The sequence below is a fragment of the Motacilla alba genome, chromosome 1 (genome assembly GCF_015832195.1).
Source record: "Motacilla alba alba isolate MOTALB_02 chromosome 1, Motacilla_alba_V1.0_pri, whole genome shotgun sequence".
Taxonomy (NCBI): domain Eukaryota; kingdom Metazoa; phylum Chordata; class Aves; order Passeriformes; family Motacillidae; genus Motacilla; species Motacilla alba.
In genome coordinates, this window is record NC_052016.1 from 24,996,831 (window position 1) to 25,021,167 (window position 24,337).

Here is a 24,337-nt window from a genome sequence, read left to right on the forward strand (position 1 = left end):
ATTAATCACTTGCCGATGTGCGGTGTCACATGGCACTCGCCTCCGCAGTACTATGAATAGTGAGAGCTGGAGAGAGGCCTGATCCATCCTGCTCTGGAGTGACAGGCTCCTGGATGGATCCAGCTCTCCACAGGGCAATGCTGTACTAGCTCAGTGCAGCAGTGCTGCTGCAGAGTGTCCTGGCCCCTCCTGTCTTCACTGGGCTCGAGGACATCAGAGCAGGAGGTCCCCAGTTATCATCACTGCATCCTGACTGCCCTCAGATGGGCTGTCAGGAGCTCACTGCCCATCTCTTCCCCCAGAAAACAGTATGAAGGTGAGGGGAACCCAAAACCTCATGCTTATGGGATCCAGGGTTTCCCAGCACAATTGCATCCCTCCTGCCCACTCCCAGTTTCCCCCGAGTGGGTCACCAGCAGCTCCCTATTGATCCCTTCCCCAAAAAATGTGGTTAGAGATGAAGGGAACCCCAAATCTCATGTTCATGGGATCCAGGAGGGACCCCAGCATCCCCCTGCTGCCCAAACACTCTGCCCCTGGTCTGTTGAGGGGTGCAGGGAGGACAGACCCAGCCTTAGCTGGAAGCTTGGCTGGTTGGGAGCCACAGAGTTTGTTCAGCTCCTGGAGCAGGGCAAGATGAAGAGGTTGGATGTCCTAGCAGTGAAAGACTGGGAATGAGGGTAAGAGGGACAGTTGCATGGCCAGAGACAGGTAGGCTGCTGAAGGAGGGAGTGGATTGAGGGAATGGTGGTAGGGCAGGGGAAAGATAGAGGTGGGGGAGGTAGGGAGAAAGGGATGGATGCATGGAGGGATGGATGGATGAAGGGAGGGAGAGCAGGAGGGAGGGAGAGAGGGAGGGAAGGGTGGGTGAGTGAGTGAGTGAATGGATGGATATCTAACAATATCGAGCACTAATGGTATTTCTTGGCACATCCCTGGGGTTTGGTGCCAGACATCTGCTCCTGGCCCAGAGAGTCCTGGGCACTAGAAGCCCCATGAAGCAACCTGGCACAGCAGAATAGGAGAGAGGTCATGAAACCAGGGGTGGTGAAGGCTCTCCTGCCCTTCCCAACACCTGGGTACCCACCCTGCCAGAACAATGAGGGGCCTTAGCCACACACTGGTATAATTGAGGTTTGCAGGATGCTGTTTTCAGGGGGAGGTGGGGACACAGGGTGCCCTCCCTCTGTCTCCCTCTTAGTGGCTCCTCCACCCCTTCCAGCACTGCAGGTGACACTGCCAGCACCGTTGCCACCATCCTGCACCCCGGCAGCGCCTGCAGGTGATTGACAGCCCTCCTGCTCCCACGCATGACTCACCAACAGCCCCTGTGGTGGCTCAGCGTGAGGAGGGGGCGGTGGGACACCCCCACCCAGGGCTGCCACAGACAACTCAGCAGGCAGTGATGCTCCCAGCCCTGCAGTTACACCCAGCCCCCTGCAATCCCTTCATCCCTGGGGACCAGCATCTCTGTCTCCCATCAGCCCTGCATCCCCACATCTGTAGGGATTAGTATTCCCACATCCCTGGAAACCAGGGAAAGCAGAATCCCAGCTACCTTCTGCCACTCAGGCTGAGCTCCAACGATATTCCCCACTACAATGGCTGTGAGATGAAACTCAAAGAGTTTCCATGGCAAGTTCCAAGGTCACAAGCACTGGCAGGCAGCAGCAGCACACAGGATCAGCCATAGGCTACGGGGAGGAGTTCCTATGGCTGCCATGATCCAAAGAGACAGCTCCCAGCGTCTGGCTTTGAAATGCCCATAGTGCCTCACACTGCAAGGGCCCAGGCCCTGAAACACACCTGCACACATGTTTCTTGGTAGCTCCCACCCACTCCTGGTGATGTACAGTGGCAGTCCAGCACAGACACCAACTCTGGCAGTGGCCAGCATTCTGGCTGCACTAGCAAGGCTCAGCAATCACAGCAGAGGATTGTTGGACTGGGGTGCCACTGCTCTGTCCCCAAAAGGGCAGCTCACTGCCTTCTCCACGGCACCCATTCTCTGGCAACCACACAGCAGGTGCATCCAGGACTGTCCTTCTGCACTTCCAAGTTGCCCGCTCTTGGTGTCCCCTGCCCTGTGCAGCTGGCAGAGACCTGAACACTCCCACTTTGTTTCTTAAGACCTTTAATATCGTCAAGAGGCGGTAGTGGGACGCAGAGGCTGCTCCTGCCATCTCCATCCTGATGGATGGAGGACAGAGACCAGGGGCATCCCCTTCCCAGTGCTGGGTGAATACTGAGGCTCTTGTCATCCTGCCCTACCCAGGAGTGATAGGAGTATGATGATGGCGGTGCCTGGGGCCAGGCATGCATCCCATGAGAAGGGCTAGTGCAGCATCCCACAGGAAGGGGAGCTCCCACCTGCCTTATCATTTTAGAGGAGAAAGACTTAAAAATAGGGGATGAAAGAGGAAATGTAGAAGACCTCGACTGCAGCTCCCAGCCAGGATCTGCTTCTCATCCCAGAGCTGGGAAAAGAAGTGGTGGCCAAAGGCAACTGGGGCACAGAGTCAGGGGGCTGACATCCTGTGGGCTGTCTGGCAGTGGCTCCCAAGCCCAGCTCTGCTGGGGTGGGAGGTGGCCTCGCTGCCATCTCCCCTCCTGGCTGCCTGTGGTCCCCACAGTGGAAGATGAGAAGGCCCAGTGGAGGCTCTGGAGGCAACAGGACCCTGGCAGGTGCCGGAGTACGGGGCTGGCACAAGACCCCGAGGGCTGCCCCACTTGGAGATGAACCTGTGGCACAAGTGGAGAGCAAAGTGTCAGCGAAGGGGAGAGAGCAGGCACTTCCAACCCCTTTTCACCTTTGGGGATACGTGCCATGTCCCCAAGCCAGGATGGCAATAGGACAGACAGAGCCATTGGCTCCCACTGTCCTCAGATCAGGACAGGGCATGCAGGCAGGGGGAAAACTCACTGGCATGTCAGTTTTCCAGCTCAGACGTTCCGCAGAAGCTGGGGACAAAGGGCAGACAGATCACATTTCATCCTCAGCCTCCTCCGTGTCTGTGCATCACTGGCAGCATGGCACCCAGGGGGACACAGGGAAAATGCCCAGCAAAAGAAACTATGGTTGCCCCAGGGTCACTGCAGTTCCAGAACCTCTTCCCATGCTGGCCCCATGGTGGGGGACACTCACCCACTGTCCCCTGGGAACCCTGGGGTGCTGGTCCCCTGCACCAGACCACACCACCACAAGCACACTGTGAAGCATAGCCCACAGCAAAGCCCCTGGAGGTTTCCCCACTGCCCTCTGTTATAAACCTGAGCCTGTGCGGGCACTCCAAGGCAGCAAAGACGCTGCTCTCTGCCCTTGGGGCATCCCTGAGCACTCACTGGGTGATGCCCAACTGATGCTGGTGGGGGATTTCCCTGGCACAGCCCTGTCCCCTGGTTTATAACAGCAACGAGGGTCCAAGCAATTGGCTTGGAGGCAGTGGGATCATTTCTGTCCCACCACCAGCCCCGTGGCTGGGCAAGAGTCCAGCACCAGCACCCGCATGGTTGAGGGACACTCGATGGGAGACACCCCTCAGGCAGGACAGCTGTTGCAGACAGACAAGACAGCAGGATGGGGAGGTGATCTGTGACCAGGACAGAAAACCCAACCCTGTTAGAGGAAAAATCAGGAGCATGGCAGCATCCCTTCTTTTTGCATCACATGATTTGGGACCCCCTGGATGCAGGAGACTCCACCAGCCCTCAAAGGATCAGCTAGCCCCCCCAGATCCATCACTGGAGATGATGCAGTACATAAGTAATGGGAGCAGGAGTGGGAGCCAGGACACCCCCCACCCAGGTTTGGAGACCAGGACCCGCCCAACATGTGATGCAGGGAGGATGCAGCCCTGCATGGAGGAGCATCCAGTGCCCCCAGATCACTCACAGTTAGGGGGTCAGTAGCAAAAGCAGCCACACTGTTCCGCATCTCGCTCTCATTGCCCCGCAGCGGGATGAGGGAGATGTTACCCAACCTGGCATCCTGCTGCGGCCGCGCCACCCGCATCTTGGGACGCTCCGAGGGCCACAGGGCACCCCCATTCTGCAGATAGAGGGGACGGTGAGGGAGACCAGAGACTCATCCACCCCAGGACCTCTCTTTTGCCCTGGGATGCTGGTATTTAGGGACGCTTGGATATCCCAAAGGGATGCACCCCATGGGGTGCCCCACTTTTACAGGGAGTGATCATCCAGCCCACTCCCTACCTGCACCTGAAGGAAGGTGGCAAACCACTCCCGCAGATCAGCCTGGGTGTCACAGCACAGGTACCTGTGGAAACAGTGTCAGCAGCCAGAGGAGGTGGTGGAGGCAAGTAGGGTGTCCCCTCTGCCCACTCCAGGGACACCTGCCTGCTCCAGAGACCTCAGCTGCTGCTCTGCATGAGACCCCAGGGGACTGAAGGGGACAGCCGCAGGCCTCACGGGGAACCTGTATGAGGCCAGGAGCGCTCAGCCAGGCTGTCTCCACACATATAATGTCCCTGCCAATGTCAGGAGGGTGCAACTGGATGATCTTCAAGGTAATTTCCCATCCAAATTGTTTCATGATTTCTACGATTCCCCATCTCCCCCTGCATGGCAAAGGCTCCAGAGAGCTGCCATGTGTCTGTCTGTCTGTCCCAGGGAGAACTTTTAGTATCCCGTGTCGCCTTCCCTCACCATTGCTGCTTCTCATGTTTCTCGTTTTCGTAGAATACTGTAAAACCCCAGCTGGAAGAGAGGAGTAAAAACATGAATCCCAACAGCCCACGGAGCCGTCCTCTGCTGGCCAAGTACCCCAGCAAACCCCTCTCATCCCTTCCAACCCCCATCTCTGCAAACCCCCCACTGTCCCTGCAACAGCCCACTCCAGCCCCACAAACCCTCCCTCAGTTCTGCAAATCCCCTCAGCCGCACAAACACACCCCGGGACAGTGCCAGGAATAGGGCTCGGGAGAAAGACAGGGCAGGGACAGCGCCGAATACAGGGCTGGGGACAGTGCCGGGGACAGCCCAGCTGGTTGGACCGGGCTGCAGAAGCGAGCTACAGGGCTGCTCTGACACCTGGTGGCAGGAGGCTTGGCCAGCAGGGGACGGGTCCAGCAGTCAAAACTGTCCCTGTCCTTTTTCCTGTCCCCATTTCCACTCCTATCCTCATCCTTCGGCACCACAGGCCGCTCCTTTGCTGCTCACCACGTCGGGGGTCGAAGCTTCTTTTTAACGCCCAGGTAGACCTTCAGGTTTCGGACAGGCCACTCCTTCTCTGGCTTGTGACTCTGGGGGAACAGGGAACCAACACTGGGTTGATGGCTGCTGCCAGATCTATCCCCACCCACCACAGTCCCCACCGTTGCTGGGATAGGATCCGCCCCCCAGCAGGGAGGAAAAGCTGCAGTGATGCGGTGACAGGGAGGAGGGTGAGACCAGCATGGAGCAGAGCGTATGTCTGTCACCCATGGCAAGGGCCACAGGTAGCAGGAAAGGGACACAGGTGGCCTGTCCCCCCTAGCCAGTGCCAGCTGCCTTCTGAGCTGGGACCAGGACTTGCACATTGTGACAGGGTCTTGAGAGTCTGGCAACAGACATTCCTCATGGGATCCCACCTCATACCCCTCCTCAGCATCATGGCCACAGCCATGGCAGTGGCAGACCCGGACCCACTCTGCCCAGAGCAGATCCCTAAGCGTCCCACTGCCGTCGTGGTTACACAGCATGAGGACCTTTACAGTGCTGGCTGTGCCTTGCCATGATGCAGAAGCAGGTGCCACACTGGGGACCCTCCCTCCATGTTCACATGCAAGCAGTTTTGACTTACAAGAGCCCGATCCAATGCCTGCGGGATGGGGAAGCAGCTCAGCCCATCCCTATCCTCTCTGGTCCCTTCCCCAGACCCAGCTCTGACTGCCTGGAGTGAAGGACAGCGGGACCCACAAGCCAGAAGGGCCAAATGGGAAGAGCTGGTAGCACCAGGGACAGTTCCAGTGAATGGCACATGTGTGCTGCAGGATTGGATTTGAGACTGACCCTGGATTGGATCTGAGGTCAACTCTGGGCACACTTGTAAGGGCAGAGGGCATGGGAGCCCCTGCACCCCAGCTGAGTCCCCAGCTCCCCTCCCTACTCACGCTCTCCAAGAGGGGGCTCCGCTGCCTCAGGCTCTGTTCAACAGAGGAGAAGGGTTAACGCAGAGGTGGGGGACCCCTCCCTGCAGCCCCCGGTGCCCATGAGCAGGGCATAGGGATGGAGTGGTAATGTGCTAGGGTGCAGTGTCACATCAGGGCAACCAAGAACTGGGGCCACAGAGGGGCTGTCACTGCACAGCCAGTATGCCAGCATGTCCCCCCTCAGCCCTGGCACTGACCAGGAACTCCAGGATCTGCTCCAGGTCTGGGTGACAGCACTTCAGGGCCCAGTTCTGGCACTGCCCACACTGCCCATGGCTGCCTGTGCTGCCTGTGCCATGGCAACCTCATTGCTGCCTGCACTGCCTGAGCAATGTCAGCCTACATGAGTCCCGTGTCCTCAGAGAATCTCCAGAAAGTCACAGTGCGGCAGGGCAAGGCAGGGCAGGGCAGGGAAGGGCCAGAGAAGGGCCAGGAAAGGGCCAGAGAAGGGAAGAAGATGGGGAAGGAGATGGGGAAGGAGAAGGGGAAGGAGAAGGGGAAGGAGAAGGGGAAGGAGAAGGCAGGGCTCACCCGCACTTCTTTGTAGAGGCGCAGCCAGGAGTGGTTGAGGATGAAGTAGCGATCGTGGAAGCCAGTGCTCAGCCCAAGCCCCAGCAGGTTCCTCTCCTCCCGGAATTTCATCATGCCATGCTTGCAGTCACCCACTCTGCTGGCTGGAGGCACATGCCTGAGCGGCTCCAGCCTCCCAGGGGAGACAGGACCCCCAAGGAGGGCACAGCCAGACCCTCGCCCCTTGTAACAGCAGCCCTCCAGCTGCTGTAGAATGCTGCCCCTCAACTCACAGGCCAGGCAGGGCAGGCAGGATCAGCCTCCCTACTGCTCTGGGCACAGCATTTGGCTATGACACTCTATTAGGGGACTACAAGTCACATGCTAACAAAGTGGTGCCTACTTGGATCTCATACCATCCTCCTCCCCATTCCCAACCCCTTCTCCATCCCCTCCCCTCCACTCTGCATCCCCATCAGTGTTCAATCCTCATCTCATCCCATCCCATCCCATCCCATCCCATCCCATCCCATCCCATCCCATCCCATCCCATCCCATCCCATCCCATCCCATCCCATCCCCTTCCTTCTCTCCCTGCCCAGACCATGGCTCCTGCCTCTCACCAAGGTAGATGAGCATGTTCTCCATGGACATCTGCTTCTTCACCACCAGGTAACTCTCTGTCCCCAGGCAGTGCAGGATGGGCAGAACTTTCTCTGAGTAATGCAAGGGCCGCTCTGTAAGTCAGGGGACAGTCAGGTCTCAGGAAGTGCACCCAGGGCCAGCTCCCATCCAAAGAGTGTCACACTTGTGTCCTGAGGGTCTGACATTGTCTTGCCACTAAACTATGTCCCCAAGTGCCACACCTACAGGTCTTGTCAATTTCTCCAGGAACATTTCACCACTGCCCTGGGCAGCCTCTGCCAGGGCTGGACAAGTCTTTAGTTGAAGGAATTTTCTCAAATATCCAGCCTAAACCTCCCCTGGCATAACTTGAGGCCATTTCCTCTTGTCTTGTCACTTGTTACCTAGGAAAGACTGACCCCCACCCACTGACAGCAGGAGCTCAAGACACCAGCAGGCAGGACCAGGCTCTCATCCTGTTTCTGTTGATGTCTCCTTTGCTGCTGCCTATGGCCAACACAGAGCTGCTCACTTTGGTGGCCAGAGAACCTGGATACCTCCTTCCATCAAAGCTTCAAAGGCACTTGAACTCCTATGGATACAGGCAGATGCCCTGGCCCAAACTTCAGCCCATCTGCAGTACTCGGCCATGTGCAAGCTGGTTGAGGTAAGCAACTGTCCTCCCCTGAGCACCTGGAGCCCATCCCAGACTGCTCCATGGTGCAATCACAAGGGGAGATTTTTCATACCGGTCCCTATATCCATTGCCATCTCCATCTGCATGTCTATCCCCATACCCATCCTTACTCCATCCTCATCCCCACTTCATTCCCATCTCTAACTTCATCCCCATCTGTATCCCCATCTCCACTTCTAACATCATCTCTCCTCATCACCATCCTCATACCCCTGCACCAACCTGCCTCTTCCCTCTCATTCACTTCGAAGCAGCTCCAGTAGTCCTTCTCCTTCATGACAATTTTCCGCCGGTCCAGGATCTCAAAGGTGAGCTCCTCAGCCGTCATCGTGGCTGGGATCTGAGAGGGAGGGGGCAAGTCTCCATCAGTCAGTGCCCAGGGCCCTTCCATCCTCACACCACAGACGTCCAGCTCAGCGTGAGTCCCCATGCCACCACAGAGGCTTGGACATACAACAAAGGGACCCCTGTCCCCTCTTCACCCTCTGCCCAACCACTCACCTTGACATGCTGCTCTGTCTCTGTCTTCTTCTCCTCCAGGTAGACAGTACAGATGAAGTCACCAGCTTGCTGGAGGGCAACAGTAAAGGGCTTCAACCTGTAGCTTCCCATGTGTGGGTGAAATTCCCTTCACCAGTGTGGACATCCCTTGCCCAGGGCATGTCCAAGAGATGATACAATAGACACTGAGAGCTCCAGGAGAAGATGTCCCCATGTCCAGGACCCACCTGTGTTCCGCTGGATGATGCCTCCCGCATCTTCATGATGGCTGTGATTTCATCCTGCTGTTTCTTCATCTCTTGGTCATTAACCTGCCAGGGAAGAGAAGCCATCAGAGCTGACCAGACCATTCTGGCTCCAGGCTTCTACTTTCCAAGGTTTGAAAAGACATGATCCTCTCTCCCCTTGTCTCCAAAGCAAGATGTCTACAGACAGAGCAGACCAGATTTCCTCTTCCTTCCACCTCTCCATTCCCTGTGAATGTCTGCACACTGGGACCCAGGGGTGAACCTACGTTAAAGATCTCCACATAGTGACTGATGAGGTCCTCCACCACACGTCCTGCCTTGTAGTCCTTCCCATCCGTCTGGAAGAGTGTGGGCCCAAAGACAATGGCCAGGTTGTGTGTGTTCATCTGGTTCTCCCCAGAGAAGCACTGGACCCTGTGAGAAACTCTGTCAAGATTCCTGCCCCAGAGCCCTCCCCAGACCCCACTCTTCAACCCCTGTGCAGGACAACCCCTGACGCTTGGCATCGGGCATAGCTTGACCCCAAACTCCTTTCCTTGCTGGGGACATGAGCGAAAGGATAAGGGCTCTCCCACACCCCAGAGCCACCAAAGACCCCACAGTGGGGAGGTTGATGCCCAAGGGGTCGATGCCATACCGGAAGAGGTGATTGATGAGCGCCTTCAGTGTGGCCCGGTTCACTGGAGGGAGGACAGCCAAGAGCTGCCGGTACTCGCCAACCTTTGCCCCCTCATCCTCCAGCACTGCCAGAGGGAGAGAATGAACATGAAGGAGCACAAAGTGGAGATTAAGGCCCAGGGCCACACCATCCCTTCTACACACTTCGCTTCCCCTCTCCAAACCCAATGCGGGGATGGAGCATCCCAAATCCATGAGGCCAGTGAACATCCCAGGTCTGCAGAGCCAGAGCATGCTGGAGCTGAAGCATCCCAGAATAATGGGACCAGAGTAACCCAGCATCATGGGGCTGGAGCATCCCAGCATCATGGAGCCAAAGCACTCCAGTTCCATGTAGCCAGACTGTCCCAGCTCAATGGGGCTGAAGCACCCTAGCTGAATGGGGAAAGAGCATCTCAGCTCTATGGGGCTGGAACCTGCCAGTTCCAAGGTGCCAGAGCATCTAGGCCTGGAGAATCCCAGGTCCATGGGGTGACAGCACACCTGCTTTATGGGGCTGAATCATCCCAGACCTGTAAGGCCAGGGCACCCTGGTTCCATGGGGCTACAGCATCCCAGTTCTGCAGCGCTAGATCACCCCAGATTCATGGGAACAGAGGATCTCAGCATAATGGGACTGGAGCATCCCAGCATCATGGGGCCAGAGCATCCCAGCTCCACAGAGCTGGAGCATCACAAGGCTGGACCATCCCAGCTCTCTGAAGCCAGAGCATCCCAGCTCCATGGGGACACAGCTTGTGTCTGTTTTTCTGCTGGGTGCATCTATCCCAAGTGTCCAGTGAGCAGATCCAGAAGGGAAGAGGGATCTGACTGTCCCCGCTGGCTCAGCCCCACCCTTGCCAGAGCATGAGTCTGTACAGGGGCAGCATGAACACACCCCACTTCCCACCCACTACTTGAGACCCCAGCACAGGGGAACATGTGGAGCCCAGACATGTTTCTCCAACCCATGAAGGGGACAAATTATCTGCCCAGAACTGGGTGGCCCACGCCCCTCCTCCTGCCACCCCCAAGCAGCCCCCAGAGCTCACCCGTTGCCCACAGCCACTTTGGGGCCCACCGCCGAGTGAAGAGCCCATCCCCAAGGTCACGGAAGAAGCGTTTGAGGGTGTTGGCAACATCGTCCACCTGGTGCTCGCCCTCTTTTAGGCGGACGCAGCGTGCATCCCGCTGCAGCGCCTCCAGAAGGCTGGTGGTCTTGGAGTTCTGCCCACTCTTGCGGTAGATTCCCTCAGACGTCAGCCCTGTGATGGAGCCAGTGGGAATGAGATCTCCTCTGCAGGAGACAGACCCCACTCCCAGCCCACCAGCTCCTTATCAAACACTGCCAGGTGTCACAGAGTATCCCATCCTGCAGGTGTTCCTGTGACTGGAGACAAAGCCCGGCTAGAGCTGGAGCCCTCCCACAGAGCTGCAGCAGATGTTCAGGGAGAGAGGGAATCACGTATCACAAGCATGTAGGGTTTTCAGCCTGCCACACCACAGCAGTGGGGTGACGTGAATGCCACGCTCTGGTCCCTGCCAGCATCCCAGGACTTGATCCATACCACACTGAGTGATGTAGTCGATGCAGCGGTCCACCAGCAGTGGGACGTCCGACTCTGTCAGCTGCTGCTCCGACAAGGTGTCTCCCGAGCTGCTCGCAGCCTTCTGGATGGCATGGACCCAGCCCAGGAAATCTAGCCTCCGCTCCCCTTGGATGTACAGCGTCCTGCCAGCATGCCTAGGCTCAGCAGGGGGCTACATGTTCCCCCCACACCCCACTGCATGTCTGCAACCCCCAGGAAGGCTGGCCCTGGGGGCCTGCAGGTGATCCCAACTCAATTTTGGGAGTCTATAGTCATGGCAGGGAGTGTAAAGACACTCCAGAACAAGGAGGGGTATTTGGCTGGGGAAGGGGGAAGGTGGGTGGGAGCCTTTTCCTCCGCCTTCTTACCTCCGCCTCTCCACCAACACCAGAACCTCATGGTCCCCCTGGATGGCTGGAAAGGAAGGCAGGGAGCCAATCACCTACAGGAACATGGGGTGCCACAGCTCCCCTAGACCCACATGCTGTGGGAGGCTCTGCCAACAGGTCGGGCTCCAGTCCAAATGGGACAAGCAGAGATAGGGAAGAGGATGGAGAGAGGGAAGAGGATGGAGAGGGGGAAGAGAATGGAGAGGAAAAAGAACAGCTGCATTCCCTCTCTTTCAAGGGACACTGAGCTCCACAGGAACGATTTCCACCAGCCTCCCACCAAAAGCTAGGTGTACCCAAGAGCAGGATTTGGGGAACACGCCCTCCTCCCCAGCCAGGGGAGTCCCGCCAGCAGGGCAAGGATACTCACAGAGCTCCTGCAGCTTGCGCAGCTGGAGAGGCTCCTGCCTACGACCATCCTCAGAGCAGACATGGAGAGTGGAGCCAACCAGGGCAAACCAGCCCTCTTGGGCACGCTCCAGGGTGAGACCTCCTTTGTAATTCAGCCGGCCAAGCCGCTCAAAGTCTAGCGCCAGCAGCTCCTCGGCACAGGGGTGGACAAAGGACTGAGCCAAGGAGGAGAGGAATCCATCAGCACAACTGCGTCCAGCTGCCATCAGCACCCAGGGCCACCCCAGGCCCCTGCATCCCACCTTGGCAATAGACTTGAGCCATTCTCGAGCAGAGTCAGGGCTCTCCAAACCAAAGAGGTAGAGTCGATCTGCCTCGGTGTACACCTCAAATGTGCTCTCGATCCTTCAGGAGAGAGGAAAAGCGGAGCCTGGGTACCCACAAGGGTGGGATAGAGCTGGGTGGGCGATAGGGGTATTCCAGGGGTGGGAGCATCCTGCTGCATGGCTGCTGATGGCTCTAACAATGGCTGATCTAATGTGGGATCCCCCCACCATGGCCCCAAGCACTCCAGCATCCCTGTGCTGCCAGACGCATTCCAACAGCAGACATAGGGACTGCACAAGGGTGACAAAATGGTTACAAAAGAGTTGGACTGAGGTTCCAAAGGGATTACAAAGCAGCTGCAAAGAGGTCGTAGAGGTGTTACAAAAGTATCGGAAAGATGCTCCAAAGGGACTGCAAACTATTTACACAGAATCCTTGCAAAGCCATCGGTTCAGGGGCCATTGGTGGGGCTGGGGACTATAGTCCCCTTGTGACACCCCTCATGGGGGCCACTGCAGCTGTGCCAGGCCATGCAGGAACGGAGGGGCTGTAGGGGTGCTCCAGGGGAGTGCAGCCTTACCCATGGGCATGGAGTGGGTTGTTCACCAAGCAGACAATTTCCTCCACCCTGATCTCGCCATTGGGCACAGTGTTACGGTCGTTCTCATAGTAGCTGAGCACACCATCCTGCAGCGTGCACCACCGCCGACTGAACTCTGCACAGCACAGGAGAGCACTGAGCAGCCTCCCTGAGCTCGGGCCCGCCCCACGGCACCCACCAAACCAGCCTGAGCACTCCAGCAGCACCCACTGGGTGCCCATCTGATGTGACCACCCATCAAACCAGGCTACCAAGTAGTGCTGCACTTCCCCACCACCTTTTCAATGCCTGAGAGAACAGGGGAGGGTGCAATTTCCCCTCAGAGGGGAAATTGCTATCAATCTCCCAGCTCCCTTCTCCCTGTCTCACATATGTACCTTCTAGGCCCTTCCGCTCACTGATGGGCTTGACCATGGAGGGAGTCTTGTAGAGGAAGCCATTGTGGGTAACGGAGGGCAGGTGTACAGAGTAGGGCTTCTCCTCACTGCACACCATCTCCAGGCGTGGCGGCTCTGCAAGCAGGGAGATCAGTCTGTCATGGGGAGCTGCCCTCCTCCCCCAGCCCCACAAGGCAGCTGGGTTTCCCCCATCTCAGCACAAGGAGCATCTCACAGGCTGCACCCCGAGCTCCCACCACAGCGCAGCTGGGGTGCAAGGAACAGTGCTCGTATCCAAATCCAGGGCTGCCTGGAAGTCATTCCACATCCTGAGTCCTCCCCAAAGCCGCTCCCTAAGCATTGAGCTGGGACTGGATGGGAACAATGTGAGCGTAAGCTTTGGATTTCTCTGGCTCACTGGGGTGGCCTGGGAGGCCTCACAGCTCTCCCAGACACCTTTAGTGCTGACACGTCAGGAAGAGCTGGGCCAGCCCCAGACCTGGGCAAATTCCAACTTCCGCAGGAATGGAGGACAGACTTGGCTGCCGAGGCAAGGAGGGAGGTGACAGCTCTGACAGGTGCTGGCCAGCCCCCCACACCTCTGTTCCACCTGTCCAAGTTTTCCTGCCCACTTGCCCAACACCTGTATTAGGGTGCAGATCCCATGGGTGCCGTCAGCCCTCCTGGAGTCAAGTTCAGGTGCTGGGGTGCACATCCAGCAGAATGGGACTGGTCATTAGGGGGGTAGCCCTCCTGCCCCAGGGACATGTTGGAGGTGGGGGCTGCCCATCTGACAGAGGAATGTCCCTTGAAGCTGCCTGGAATGCTCACAGCATGCCAGGATGGTGTGGGAATACTCTCTCCTATCCCTTCTGGTACCTGCAACACCAGCCTGCATCCCCAGCTGGGCTCCAGACCTGTGTTCCCAGCTGGGATTGAGCCCCCAGGGGTGCAGGGGTTCCCCAAAGCCTCACTTCCCTCTTGTGGGGTACACAGACCCTCGACAGTGCCAGCAGATGGAGAGCCTCCTGCCAGGAAGCTGCTGGGCAGGACACAGAGCTGGGACCAGCTCAAAGCATAGCTGTGTCCCCCAAACCACCCCAGAAATGAAGTCAGTGGGTGTGAGGTCATGGTGGAGCTTCAAGGGGGTCAGCCCTTACCTGAGGTTTTGTTGTGGAGCAGGAACTCCATCTGCAGCCGCTGCCCACTTCTCTCAGCCAGGGCCAGGGGCGTTGGGCACTGGGGGTCCCCGGTGTCACAGGTCACCGATGCCCCACAGAAGATCAGAGCCTGCGTCTCTGCCAGGTCACTGGTGGTGACAGCCGCACACAGAGCCTGCAGCAGAGCCAGAAGGCCAGTGGTGAAGCTGATGGCTCCCACCGAGGAGGAGGAGACCCCCAGCAAAAGGAGCCGAGTGAGTTCAGTGAGCTGCCGGACCCCCGGCCGCCTCCCGGCCACCTCCCAGCCGCCTGGTCAGAACAAAGGAGGCTCAAACTGGGAGAAAAACTTTGGAGCCGGCAGCGAATCCCTCCCTTAAGGAGCCGGGGTGAAGTCATACAGCAGCGGGGCGGGCCGGCCGAGCCAGAGTAGGAAAACAAACAAGCCCACATGCGAATTCCCTCGGCTGACTGGGCCCCCCGTGTACCCCCACGGCTTGTAAAAACACTGGAGAAGCCACGGCAGGGACAAAGCCATGGCAGAGCAGGAGGCAAAGGTCAGTAGCCAGAGTGCCAGGACGACATTCCATGCCTCATATTCCTTGTGTGACCGCCCTAGTCTGGCACCCTGTCAACAGCCAGCACTGGGAATGAGTGCCACAGGTGGTGATAAGGAGTGCTGGCCAGGTAGTCCTGGGGAGCGATGTCAAGCTGTCTCAAGTGGGGTGTGCCCCCAGCACCAGCTCCCCTAAGCCCTATCCAGCCCAGAGCTTGAACCCAAAACAATTTCCAAGCCAGGGAGAGGTAAACCCTGGGGCTGCCTGGCTGTGGCAGGCAGATCTCATCTCGGACACGGCTCTCCAGCCTGGACATGAAGCTGGTTACACCCCACGGCGGAGATGTTACCCTGTCCCCACAGCCAGGTCATCCTTCCTGGAGATCCCAGACTTTGGCTTGGGGTGCACAGTAAGGACACAGGGTATGCAGTGGGGGCTGGGGGGGATACAGGCAGGGAGGAATGGTGGGCAGTCTGCTTCAACAAAGACTTCACTCCCCAAAGAGCCTCAGGACCCCAGCTCAGGCAGAACCCCCAAGCGGATGCCCTTCCCTGAGGGAACTGACCCTGTTAAGCTCCTCCTGGTTTCCGAAGAGTGGGTGGTAGTGTCGGTACTTCCCCTCGCGGTATTTGGCGATGAGGAAGCGCCTCCTCTCCTGGCTGCCGCTGGTGGGGCTGATGGCCTCACTGGGAGGCACATTTGCAGCCCAAAACTGGTTGGCCATTATGTTGCCGAAGTGCTGGAAGAGCTGTGGAAACAATGACAAGGAGACACTAATGTGACCTGCTGGACACTAATACTGCTGGGGCATGTGGCGGGGCTTTGCTGGGGGGCAGGGTGCTGCCCCAGAGGAACAGTGGGGTGCGGGAAGAGCACCGGTGGTGCAGGGGAGTGGGCAGTGGGGGCGGGCAGGGTGCAGGTGCACCCAGCCACCCACCCACTGCAGGCACTCAGCATCTGACAGTCCCCATAACCGCCAACTCCCCTTCCAGCCCCGGAAAAGCACATCTGGAAAGCAGCACCCAGCTGTGGGAGGTGGGGTGGTGCTCGGTACCCATGGGGACAGATTCAAATTGCTTTTGGCGGCCCCTTGCCATCCCGCTACCCACAGCTGAGCAATGCCATTAAGAGATTTATCAGGGAGACACATCTCCTCAAGACCCACGGGGCACCGCCAGCTCCCCGCAGCTCTTAGGAGCGGAAAGAGTGCATGAGAGTGGAGAAGGGGCGGTGCGAGCTGGAGCCCTGGGGAAGCTGGGGTGGTTTCAGGCAGGGTTCCCGGAGAGGGGAGGGGAAAGGGAGCAGCCGCAGGCAGCAGCTGGAAGCGTTTGGAAGCTCGGGGAGCAGGCAGTGCTGGAGGCGGGGGCTGCGCGGGTGGGACGCCAAGCAGGAATGCAGGATCTGAGCAGGATGGATGGGAAGAACGGAGCCAGCGAGGCTCTGCCGGCGGGAAATGGCTGCCAGGTTAGGTCTTGAAACGAATCCCAGCTGCCCCCCGCCCACCCATTCCCGGCCCTGGCTGCGCCGACACATTCCTGCGCGCCGGCGGCCGTACCGCATCGGAGAACTGCCCTGCCCCTGGCCCTACTGCGATCCCACAGCCACGGCCCCGCAGCCGCTCCACAGCCACGCACCCACGGACAAAGAGACACCGTCTGTCTGTGGCACACGAAGTGCCGCTTGTCCTTACGGGCATGCTGAACTGGCTGCCAGGGGTCCACAGGGACAGAATGAAAGGCTGCTTGGGGTTCTCTCCCTAGCCAAGCCACACCATGGTGTCCCCCCAAGGGCCTGGAATCAGCCTGGAAGAGCCCTGCCGGGCTCCAGCACCCCCCCCCAGCCCACAGCCAGCAGCTCCATAATGCAGAGGGAACAGGGTGTTACCCCCCAAAAGGGCTTTTTGGGACTGGTCTGTGCTGCTACCTTGATCAGCTCCTCAGTCCACACCTTCCTGTCCATCTTCAAGCTCCGGACTTTGGTGATGCCAGGGCCCAATCCCCGGTGTTCCCCTGCCAGTGAGATGAGCCATTAGGGGCATATTTTGGGGTGGGAAAGGTCTGGAAGTCCCCAGGGATCCCCATTTGTGCCCCTCTGGATATGGGTACCTGCACATCTCTTGCAGATGACAACACAGAGGTTGATGGAGGCCCAGTCGGGTTTGGGGGAGCCGCAGTCGGCACAGAAGCGGTTGGACTCCACCGCCCAGATCCTCTCGGCCACCTCCGAGTTGGAGAGTGCCTCAGTGATGGACTGCTGCATGGCCTCTACCCATTCCTCCTTCTCCTGCTCCGAGTCAGCAGAGAAGCTGCCAGGAGGGATAGGGGTGATATATACCATGGCTCGGGGTGGGCAGCACCCTCAGCACCCCCTCCCCACCCTGGGCTCACCTGAAGATCCTGTATGGTGTGGTGAGGTCAAAGCCCCGGCGATCCACCTCCTTGACATTCCCCACATTCATCTCAATGTAGGTGATGCCAATCCCCAGCCGATAGTCCTGGTGGGGGAGGGTGGGCAAGGGGTAAGGGGTGGATGGATGATGGGATCCAGTGCCTGGGAGCTGGGGTAACTGTCCCTTCACTGCCCAGCTCTCATCCTGGGTGTACCTAGGGCACCACAGACTGGAAGCAGCTACAATGGGTGCCATGCTCCTGGGAGATCACAAGGCCCAGAGCCAGCAGAGAGGGAGGGCTCAGAGGGCAGCACGCTGTGGCTTCTGTGCTGTCTCTGTTTGAGGGATGGTGGCAGGCCTGGGTGCCCTGGCTCACTGCTCCTCTGCTCAGTCTGGGAGTGCAAAGGGAAGGGGTCCCCACAGTGCCACAGCCCCCCCAGCAACCCACCTCTGCATTCTTGTAAAGGAACACTTTGTCCCCAGCCACCACCACAAAGAGCTTGTGCTTAAAGCCCCGCAGCTCCAGGAAGCCACTCTTATCGGCTAGCTCAGTGGCACTGTCACTTGCTAAGGACATCAACATCCCTACTGCAGCTTTGCTTTTCCGCTCCTCTGCAATCTGCTGCAGGGTCCGTATCCACTCATTGCGGTCTGCTGTGGGGCCAAAGGCGAGACAGGTCAGGATCAGCCTTAGCCCAGGAGCCAATGGGACTCATCCCTTGGGCTGGGAAGGGACAGGAGCTGGGGAACAGGGACCCCTGTCACTCACCATCATTCTCAGCCCGGAACACGAAGTTGCGGTTGTTGGTGACAACCTCAAATTTCTGGTCCCCAACACTGGAGACGCGGGAGATGGAGGAGACGGGAATGAGCCGCTTGGAGTACGTATCCTGGGTCAGGGAGTGGGAGACATGCTGCTCGTGTCTGAGGCCTCAGGGAAACAGGGCGGTGAGTGCCCCAGGTTCCCAATGCTTCAGCTCCAATGTCCAGGAGGCTCTGAGCCTCCCACGTCTCATCCCCAGCACTCAGCCATGGCTGCTCCCTGGGATACTGACCCTTGGTACAGCCACGTCTCTGAGTTGGGATGCCCAGAGGGAGGTGGCCCTGCTGGGGCAGCTCCTCTGCCACCTTCTCATCCCAAAACCCCAGATCCACCTTCACCCACCTTTTCACTATCAAAATAGCGGAGGTAGTCAGTGTCAAGCTTCACCCAGCGCTTCTGGTAGATATAAGACCTGGGAGCAGACCAGAGGGACCCATTGGAGGGAATGCCCTTGAACTCAGGATGATTCTGCTTGCGTGTTCACGCCCCAATTGCCAAAAGCCTGGGGCCACCTCAGCATTGATCCTGCCCTGTGTCCCCAACCCTCCATCATATGCAGTGTCCCCAGCCCTCCATTCTGCCTTGTGTTCCCAACCCTTGATCTGGTGCTATATCCCCAGTCCTTTATCTTGCACAGGGATAAGAGGCCTGCCCCAGCCAGCCCTTGAAGTCCCCAGCCCTTGGTCATGTGCCCTCTCCTTGTGGCCTCATGTTACTGTAGGGGATAGCAATGGGGACTTCATGCTTTCCTCCAGGCACCAATTAAAATATGGAGCTGAGAACAAGGGCTGCCCCTAACAGCTTGGCAGGATTCAGTCCAGGAGACACATTCCAGGAGAGGTGAGTGGCACCAGAGCAGAGGGAGAAGCCATGCATCTCTATCAGGATGGGGATACAGATGAGAGGCAGGACCCTCTGGGGGCTGGAAGACAGCCCACCAGAGACCCCTTTGCTCTCCCCAGCTGAGAATGCAGACCAACCACGCACCACAGGAAAAGGCAGAACACTCTTCAGCCCATAGCTTTAGCATTAGGGGTGCAGGAGGAGCCAAGCCCTTTCCAATACAGCTCCAGCAACCCTGCCATGCAGCCCCCTACCAGCATTGAACATCCAGGTCCCCCCATGCTGGTGGGGCTGGGGTCTGTTGTGGCAGCGGGGACATGGTTACTCAAGGACTTGTTTACTCAGGAAAGGTTTGCTGGAGCAGTTTCCCAGGGACCTTCCAGCTGCTCTCACTTCCCCAGCAGCAGGGCTGTTCTGTTGCAAACAGCTGAGCTTCCTCCTCCTCGGTGGAACTGCTGCCTCGGGGCTTACTCGGAGCCCAGATTAAGAAGCTCCCAAACATCCATCACATCTGCTGCTTGATTGTTGCCTCCCAGCTAGTGCAGAGGCTCTTTGAGTGGGCTCCCTGTGCGCACTGTGCTGGTTGTGCTCACTGGTTTCGCTAGACTCCCTGGCGGATCACTGGCTCCCCATGACTCCCTGGCTCGCTCACTCTGGAGCACACAGACACAAGCCCAGCACTTCCCCTGTTTTACTGTTGCACTGCTCTGACTATCCACCCACCATGAACCCAGGATTTGGGGCTGCTATCCCATGGGATAGGGGCTATCACCACCTCCTCCTGCAACAAACCCAGCAATCCCAAACGCATAGCTCAGCGCAGACACCCCACCTCATCCCTGACAGTTTCCCTTGTGGTCACCGCTATTTCAGGGCTCCCCCAGAGGAAAAGCAGCTCTTTTCCCAGTGATGAGAGGTCTGAGAGGAAGGTTGAGCTGCAGCCTCCCCTTCTCAGCAAAGTCAGTAACAACAACTGGTGGCAGCTGCTCTGAGAAAGGCTCTTTCACAAAAAAATGGGTGTTTCTAGCCTAAATCACAGGTTAGAAGGGAGTGGAAGGAACCCTTAGCAATGGATGGTCACCAAAGCAACAGTACACCCTCATGAGCAGGAATGACAGGTGAGAAAAGGAGGGGACAATTACGCTTCTATGTCACACAGAGACCCCCAGTACATCACTCACCCCTGTGGTGGGTTCTTGTCCAGCCACCCTGCTCTGATGGTGGGTGACAGCAGGCTGGTGGCACTGGTGCCCTCCATGCTGTCACTGAGTGTGCCGGGGCTGCTGCCAGGGAAGGTGTCGGGTGCAGGTGGGTGCAGGCTGGGGTCCCTGTCACTCCAGCTGCTGCCACCACTGGGAATGAGGAGCCGAGGGTGGGGGTTAAGAGCTGGCAGGTCCCGGGAGGGGCTGAGGTTCCCCGGCATGCTTCAGCCTCCCTGTGACCTTCCCTGAGGCACAGGCAATGCAGGCCAGCTGTATGCAAGCGGGGACACTGGGGACAGTCCCCTCAGTGGAATCCTGGCATATCCCCCAGTCCCAGGGACAGCCCAGGCCTGAGTCCCAGCTTTGGGAAGGGGGACAGGAGCACCCCCAAGACTGCAGCCCCAACCCAGCGATGCACAGAGCTGCTCTCTGCTCACACACTCACACTTGTTCCCACGCACGGGTCCTGCGCGTGCCCATCTGCGTGCACACTGTGGAGCTGTGCATACGCAATAAGCCCTGACCTGCGCACTCACCTGCCCTGCCATGCACAAGAGCTCTCTGCCTGTGTTCACACCCCCCATGCAAACAAAAACACCCTCTGGTACATGCACACATATCCCTTGCCTATACATGCACACAGCACATCAGCAGCATCACACACGCGTGCCCTGCACGCAGCACGGCAGCCAAGCTCGTACCTGGCAGGGCATGCATTGGGGTGGTCCTCGCCAAACTCATCTTCACTGAAGAGGCTGTTGAAACGCTCGGACCGTGGTTGCCCCATCCTAGGCTCAGCATCCTCCTGCAAGACACACGTGGGTGACACCTGCGGTCTCCTTGGTGCCGCCACTGCACCGTGAGGGTGCAGGGTGGATGGAAGGAGAGGGGACACGATGCCATGTCACCAGCCCATCCCCAGCTCAGTGGGTGCCCGGGAAGAGGCATGCTGAGGCTCACAGAGAGAGGAAAGTGTAGCCAAGAGAGAAGCTGAACACCAGGATGGTTATTTATAGCAGCTAAAAATGTCGGAGCTTCATGAGAAATCTGGCATTGCCTCCTTGGCCCTGTAGTTCCCAAGCCAAGGTAGATGGGGGCTTCAGGTGTTCAGGGAGCTCTGCAGCTTCTGGGACTCCTCAAATCCATCCATTCCCACCCCAGAGAGCAAAGGAGGCAGATAGAAATTCACAATCCAGGGATTACATTCAAGATGCAGCGCTGGAGATGTCTACTAGCACACACTCTGGGCATGCGAGTGTGGTGTGCTGCACAGCTATGGGTGCTCACCGGAGACCCCAGAGGGCCCGGTGGGTGTTTCCTGGGGACACTTGGGTAAGACCTGGTGGGTGCTCCCTAGGGATCCTCGAGTCCCAGCACCACTGAAAGACCTGATAGATACTTCCCAAGGACATTGAAGAACTGAGTTCTATCTCTGGGGTTCTAACCCCCATGGGAGACCAAGGGGGTACTCCCTAGACACGTATGGGAGATCCCGTGGGTGGTCAGTGAGGCAGAACCCCTCTCTAGCCACTGCCAACATGCTCCTCCAGCCCTAACCAGTGTCTCTGGATCATCCCAAGTCTGGTACCTGTCCTTAGGGCCAGTCACCCTGCTAGCTGCTGCCCACTCCAGCCCCATGGTGGGACCAACCTTGGCCATCTCCCCCGTCGGTCTGGCTAATTCCTCCTCCCACGCCGAGTCCTCGTAGTCTGAGTCATCTGACAAAGGAGAGGGAAGATACTGGGAATCAGCTGGGGTGGAGCTAGGGGTCCCAGTTCCCCCTGCTATCCTGGAGCCTGTGGGGAGGATGATGCAGGCATGGCTGGCTTCCCCTTGCTTTGCCCTTGGCAAATAACCACCCCATTCTTGTGACAACAAAGGTTTTATCAAGGAGTTTGGGGAAGAACTGGGAAAGGGCAAAGTCCCGCTAGTGGCACCTCCCAGCACTGTCATGGCACTCCTGGCCTCGCCAGAAGGGGACTTGGTGACACCAGCCCCAGCACCATGGCTCCATCCAGGCTCTCCTGTCTCTGCCTGGGAGCTCCTGCTGCTGGGGGTTCCCAGGGGCTTTTTCCACAGCTTGTTTCCCAGGGTGGATTCCCCTCCCTCCCTCCTCTCCCATTCCTTATCAGCTCCCGAGCTTGTGCACCGTGGAAATGAGATCCCAGATGACGATGGGAGCGAGAGATGGTTCCTCCTCACCCAGCACCCACATCAGCAGGAATCCTGGTCAGGATTGTAACCCTACAGGGAACAAGTGGCCCCAGACAGCCTGGCCCTGGCAAACGCCCACTTCCAAATCCCACTGAGAATCTGGATCAGTGAGATTCCTCCCAAACCTGCAACCCAGATGATGGTGTTTGGGCCCTGGCAGCAGGCGAGGATGCTCTCAGGCTGCAGGGGGTTGAGGGGTACAGGTAGATGCTCACCTTGGCACTACAGAAACCCCCTGCAAACTCTGCATCCCAAACCCATCAGAGTGGGAGCAGCTTTCCTCCCTGCACCCCACAACAAACATAATCTCTCTCCTGATAACCTGACCACAGCTTCTCCCAGCTTCTGAAACACACCCCAGAGCCCAGTTAAACCAGTGCCGCTTCCTGCAGGGCTGCTGGCCTTGAGAGGCACCCAGCACCCCACACAACTCAGCCCTTCCTCTTCCTTCCAGCAGAGCTGTTCAAGCTGAAGTATAGTCCAACCGGGGCTGCACCCTGAGACCAAACCTTCACCTCTCCATGGGGGTCCCCAGCTCAGCAGTGCTCCCTGCAGTTGGCTGAGCCCCAGGGACACCCTGAGGATGTGGCTGGGGGATGCAAAGGCATCCTGGTACCCCAGAATCAGGGACATCTGCATTTCACCCCCCTAATAGGTTCACTTTTCCTCTGTGAGTGAGTATGGGTGCTTCCAGCACCCACAGAAACCTTTGCTCTGCCCTAGGAGAGGCTGCACCCAAACCCCCAGTCCACATCTCGCATCCCCTGAAACTACCAACCCAGGTCTTACACCCCTTCCCTGAAGTCCCCAGCTCAGACCTCGCACACCCTAAATCCCCCCAGCCCAGGTCTTGCACCCCGGACTCCCCCAGCCCAGAAGGCAAGAAAGGGGATAAAGGAAGAGACCGCAGCAAGGACAGAGGAACAAACTGACAAGAAGGAAGGCACAGCACCCATGGGATGGATGCTGATGGATTGGCAGCCAGATATCCCAAGGCAAGATTTGAGACAGGGCAAGACTGGAGAGGCCCCCCTTGTACTCACCAAACTCTGGCACGAAGGGAAGGGTGGCCTTGGAGGGCAGCGCTGGTGGCGTCGGTGCTGGCGCCTTGGTGTGAGGTGGGGGAAACGGGAAGGACAGGGTGACGCCAGGTGCTCTTTCAGTGATGGGCACCTCCTCCTTCGCAGGGATGCTGTGGGAGAGAGGAGCAAGCGCTGCCTTATGCCAGGCCCTGCCTCACTTCCCAACCCTGGTACACCTGCCAGGCGGTCACAGAGGACCCCCAAAAGGGACTAAACCCCAGCAGACCCAGACCCACAAACCAATTCCTAAGACCCCATGGTAAAGCCTTTCCTGTGCTTGGGTTATATGATTACTTTTCTAGCCTGTAAATGTTTTCCTGGCATCCAGTCTCACTCCCCTGTGTGTGCTTCACAGCTCAGGATCCTTATCTGACTCTGGGACACCCCAAGCCACCCACAGCCTTGAAGCCACGTCCCAGAGCAGGTTGTTTTCTTTCCTCCAGTCTAAACAATTGGAGAGCAGATTGGAAGCAGAGTTGCTTCCTTAGCTGGTTTGCAAGTGGCCACAGGGTTCCTTGAGCAAGATGGGGGTCCTAGGGATTCTCTGTGCTACCAGCTTCCTTATGGTGGAGTGGACACTGGAGATCCAGGGTGGCTGCTATGGCAGCAAGAAATCCTGCAAATGGAGCTTCTCCTGGCTCAGTGAGGAATACCCCCAGCCCCAAAACCGTGACCAGTGGGGAGGGGGACCATGGGGACTGTCCTCCTCTCCACAGAGCCCGAGCAGCTGGGCTCAGCCACTCCTACCTCCTGTTCCTTGCTTCCTGCCTCCTTGAGACTGAAAGGTGACAGGCAATCAACAGAAACCTCTGGGGTAATGGTGTTTTTCAAGAGCAGGAAATTAAGAAGTTTCTCCAGGGTATAAAAATACAAGGTACATTTGAAACATCTCTGAATGCAGGGAGAGGGCAGAGGCAGTGGGCAGAATTTCCACCCCAAGCCCTAGGCACGTGAGCCCCAGGGGACCTGCATGCTGACACCATCCCCATCATTGCCCCAGCTATCTCCCACTGCAGCCACAAAAAGGAACAGCTGGTTAGACTGGATATT

At 58.0% G+C, this 24,337-nt stretch overlaps 1 protein-coding gene across 10 annotated transcripts in view; it reads right to left on the bottom strand.

Annotated features, from left to right (window-relative positions):
• Positions 1 to 2,117: 2,117 nt before the first annotated feature.
• ARAP1 (ArfGAP with RhoGAP domain, ankyrin repeat and PH domain 1) overlaps positions 2,118 to 24,337 on the bottom strand; it is a 35,710-nt gene continuing 13,490 nt past the window's right edge. For 6 of the 10 annotated variants that reach the window (XM_038128402.1, XM_038128392.1, XM_038128412.1 and 3 more), the window contains 33 exons: positions 23,249 to 23,397; positions 21,642 to 21,709; positions 20,693 to 20,796; positions 19,971 to 20,141; positions 18,289 to 18,358; positions 17,893 to 18,013; positions 17,572 to 17,777; positions 17,122 to 17,228; positions 16,840 to 17,039; positions 16,658 to 16,743; positions 15,300 to 15,482; positions 14,181 to 14,355; positions 13,021 to 13,155; positions 12,623 to 12,758; positions 12,018 to 12,120; positions 11,735 to 11,930; positions 11,344 to 11,389; positions 10,955 to 11,118; positions 10,439 to 10,651; positions 9,367 to 9,472; positions 8,996 to 9,143; positions 8,709 to 8,792; positions 8,482 to 8,550; positions 8,203 to 8,320; positions 7,283 to 7,396; positions 6,681 to 6,823; positions 6,111 to 6,143; positions 5,179 to 5,261; positions 4,666 to 4,716; positions 4,213 to 4,276; positions 3,893 to 4,048; positions 2,924 to 2,961; positions 2,118 to 2,742 (listed from right to left, as the gene is read on the bottom strand). In XM_038128402.1, the coding sequence (XP_037984330.1) occupies positions 2,944 to 2,961; positions 3,893 to 4,048; positions 4,213 to 4,276; positions 4,666 to 4,716; positions 5,179 to 5,261; positions 6,111 to 6,143; positions 6,681 to 6,823; positions 7,283 to 7,396; positions 8,203 to 8,320; positions 8,482 to 8,550; positions 8,709 to 8,792; positions 8,996 to 9,143; positions 9,367 to 9,472; positions 10,439 to 10,651; positions 10,955 to 11,118; positions 11,344 to 11,389; positions 11,735 to 11,930; positions 12,018 to 12,120; positions 12,623 to 12,758; positions 13,021 to 13,155; positions 14,181 to 14,355; positions 15,300 to 15,482; positions 16,658 to 16,743; positions 16,840 to 17,039; positions 17,122 to 17,228; positions 17,572 to 17,777; positions 17,893 to 18,013; positions 18,289 to 18,358; positions 19,971 to 20,141; positions 20,693 to 20,796; positions 21,642 to 21,709; positions 23,249 to 23,397 (3,820 nt within the window). In that variant the 3' untranslated portion in view covers positions 2,118 to 2,742; positions 2,924 to 2,943. Of the gene's footprint in view, positions 2,743 to 2,923; positions 3,023 to 3,892; positions 4,049 to 4,212; positions 4,277 to 4,665; positions 4,717 to 5,178; positions 5,262 to 6,110; positions 6,144 to 6,680; positions 6,824 to 7,282; positions 7,397 to 8,202; positions 8,321 to 8,481; positions 8,551 to 8,708; positions 8,793 to 8,995; positions 9,144 to 9,366; positions 9,473 to 10,438; positions 10,652 to 10,954; positions 11,119 to 11,343; positions 11,390 to 11,734; positions 11,931 to 12,017; positions 12,121 to 12,622; positions 12,759 to 13,020; positions 13,156 to 14,180; positions 14,356 to 15,299; positions 15,483 to 16,657; positions 16,744 to 16,839; positions 17,040 to 17,121; positions 17,229 to 17,571; positions 17,778 to 17,892; positions 18,014 to 18,288; positions 18,359 to 19,970; positions 20,142 to 20,692; positions 20,797 to 21,641; positions 21,710 to 23,248; positions 23,398 to 24,337 lie in introns of all 10 variants that reach the window. The other 4 variants (XR_005255867.1, XM_038128442.1, XM_038128448.1 and 1 more) reach the window with 4 other exon arrangements.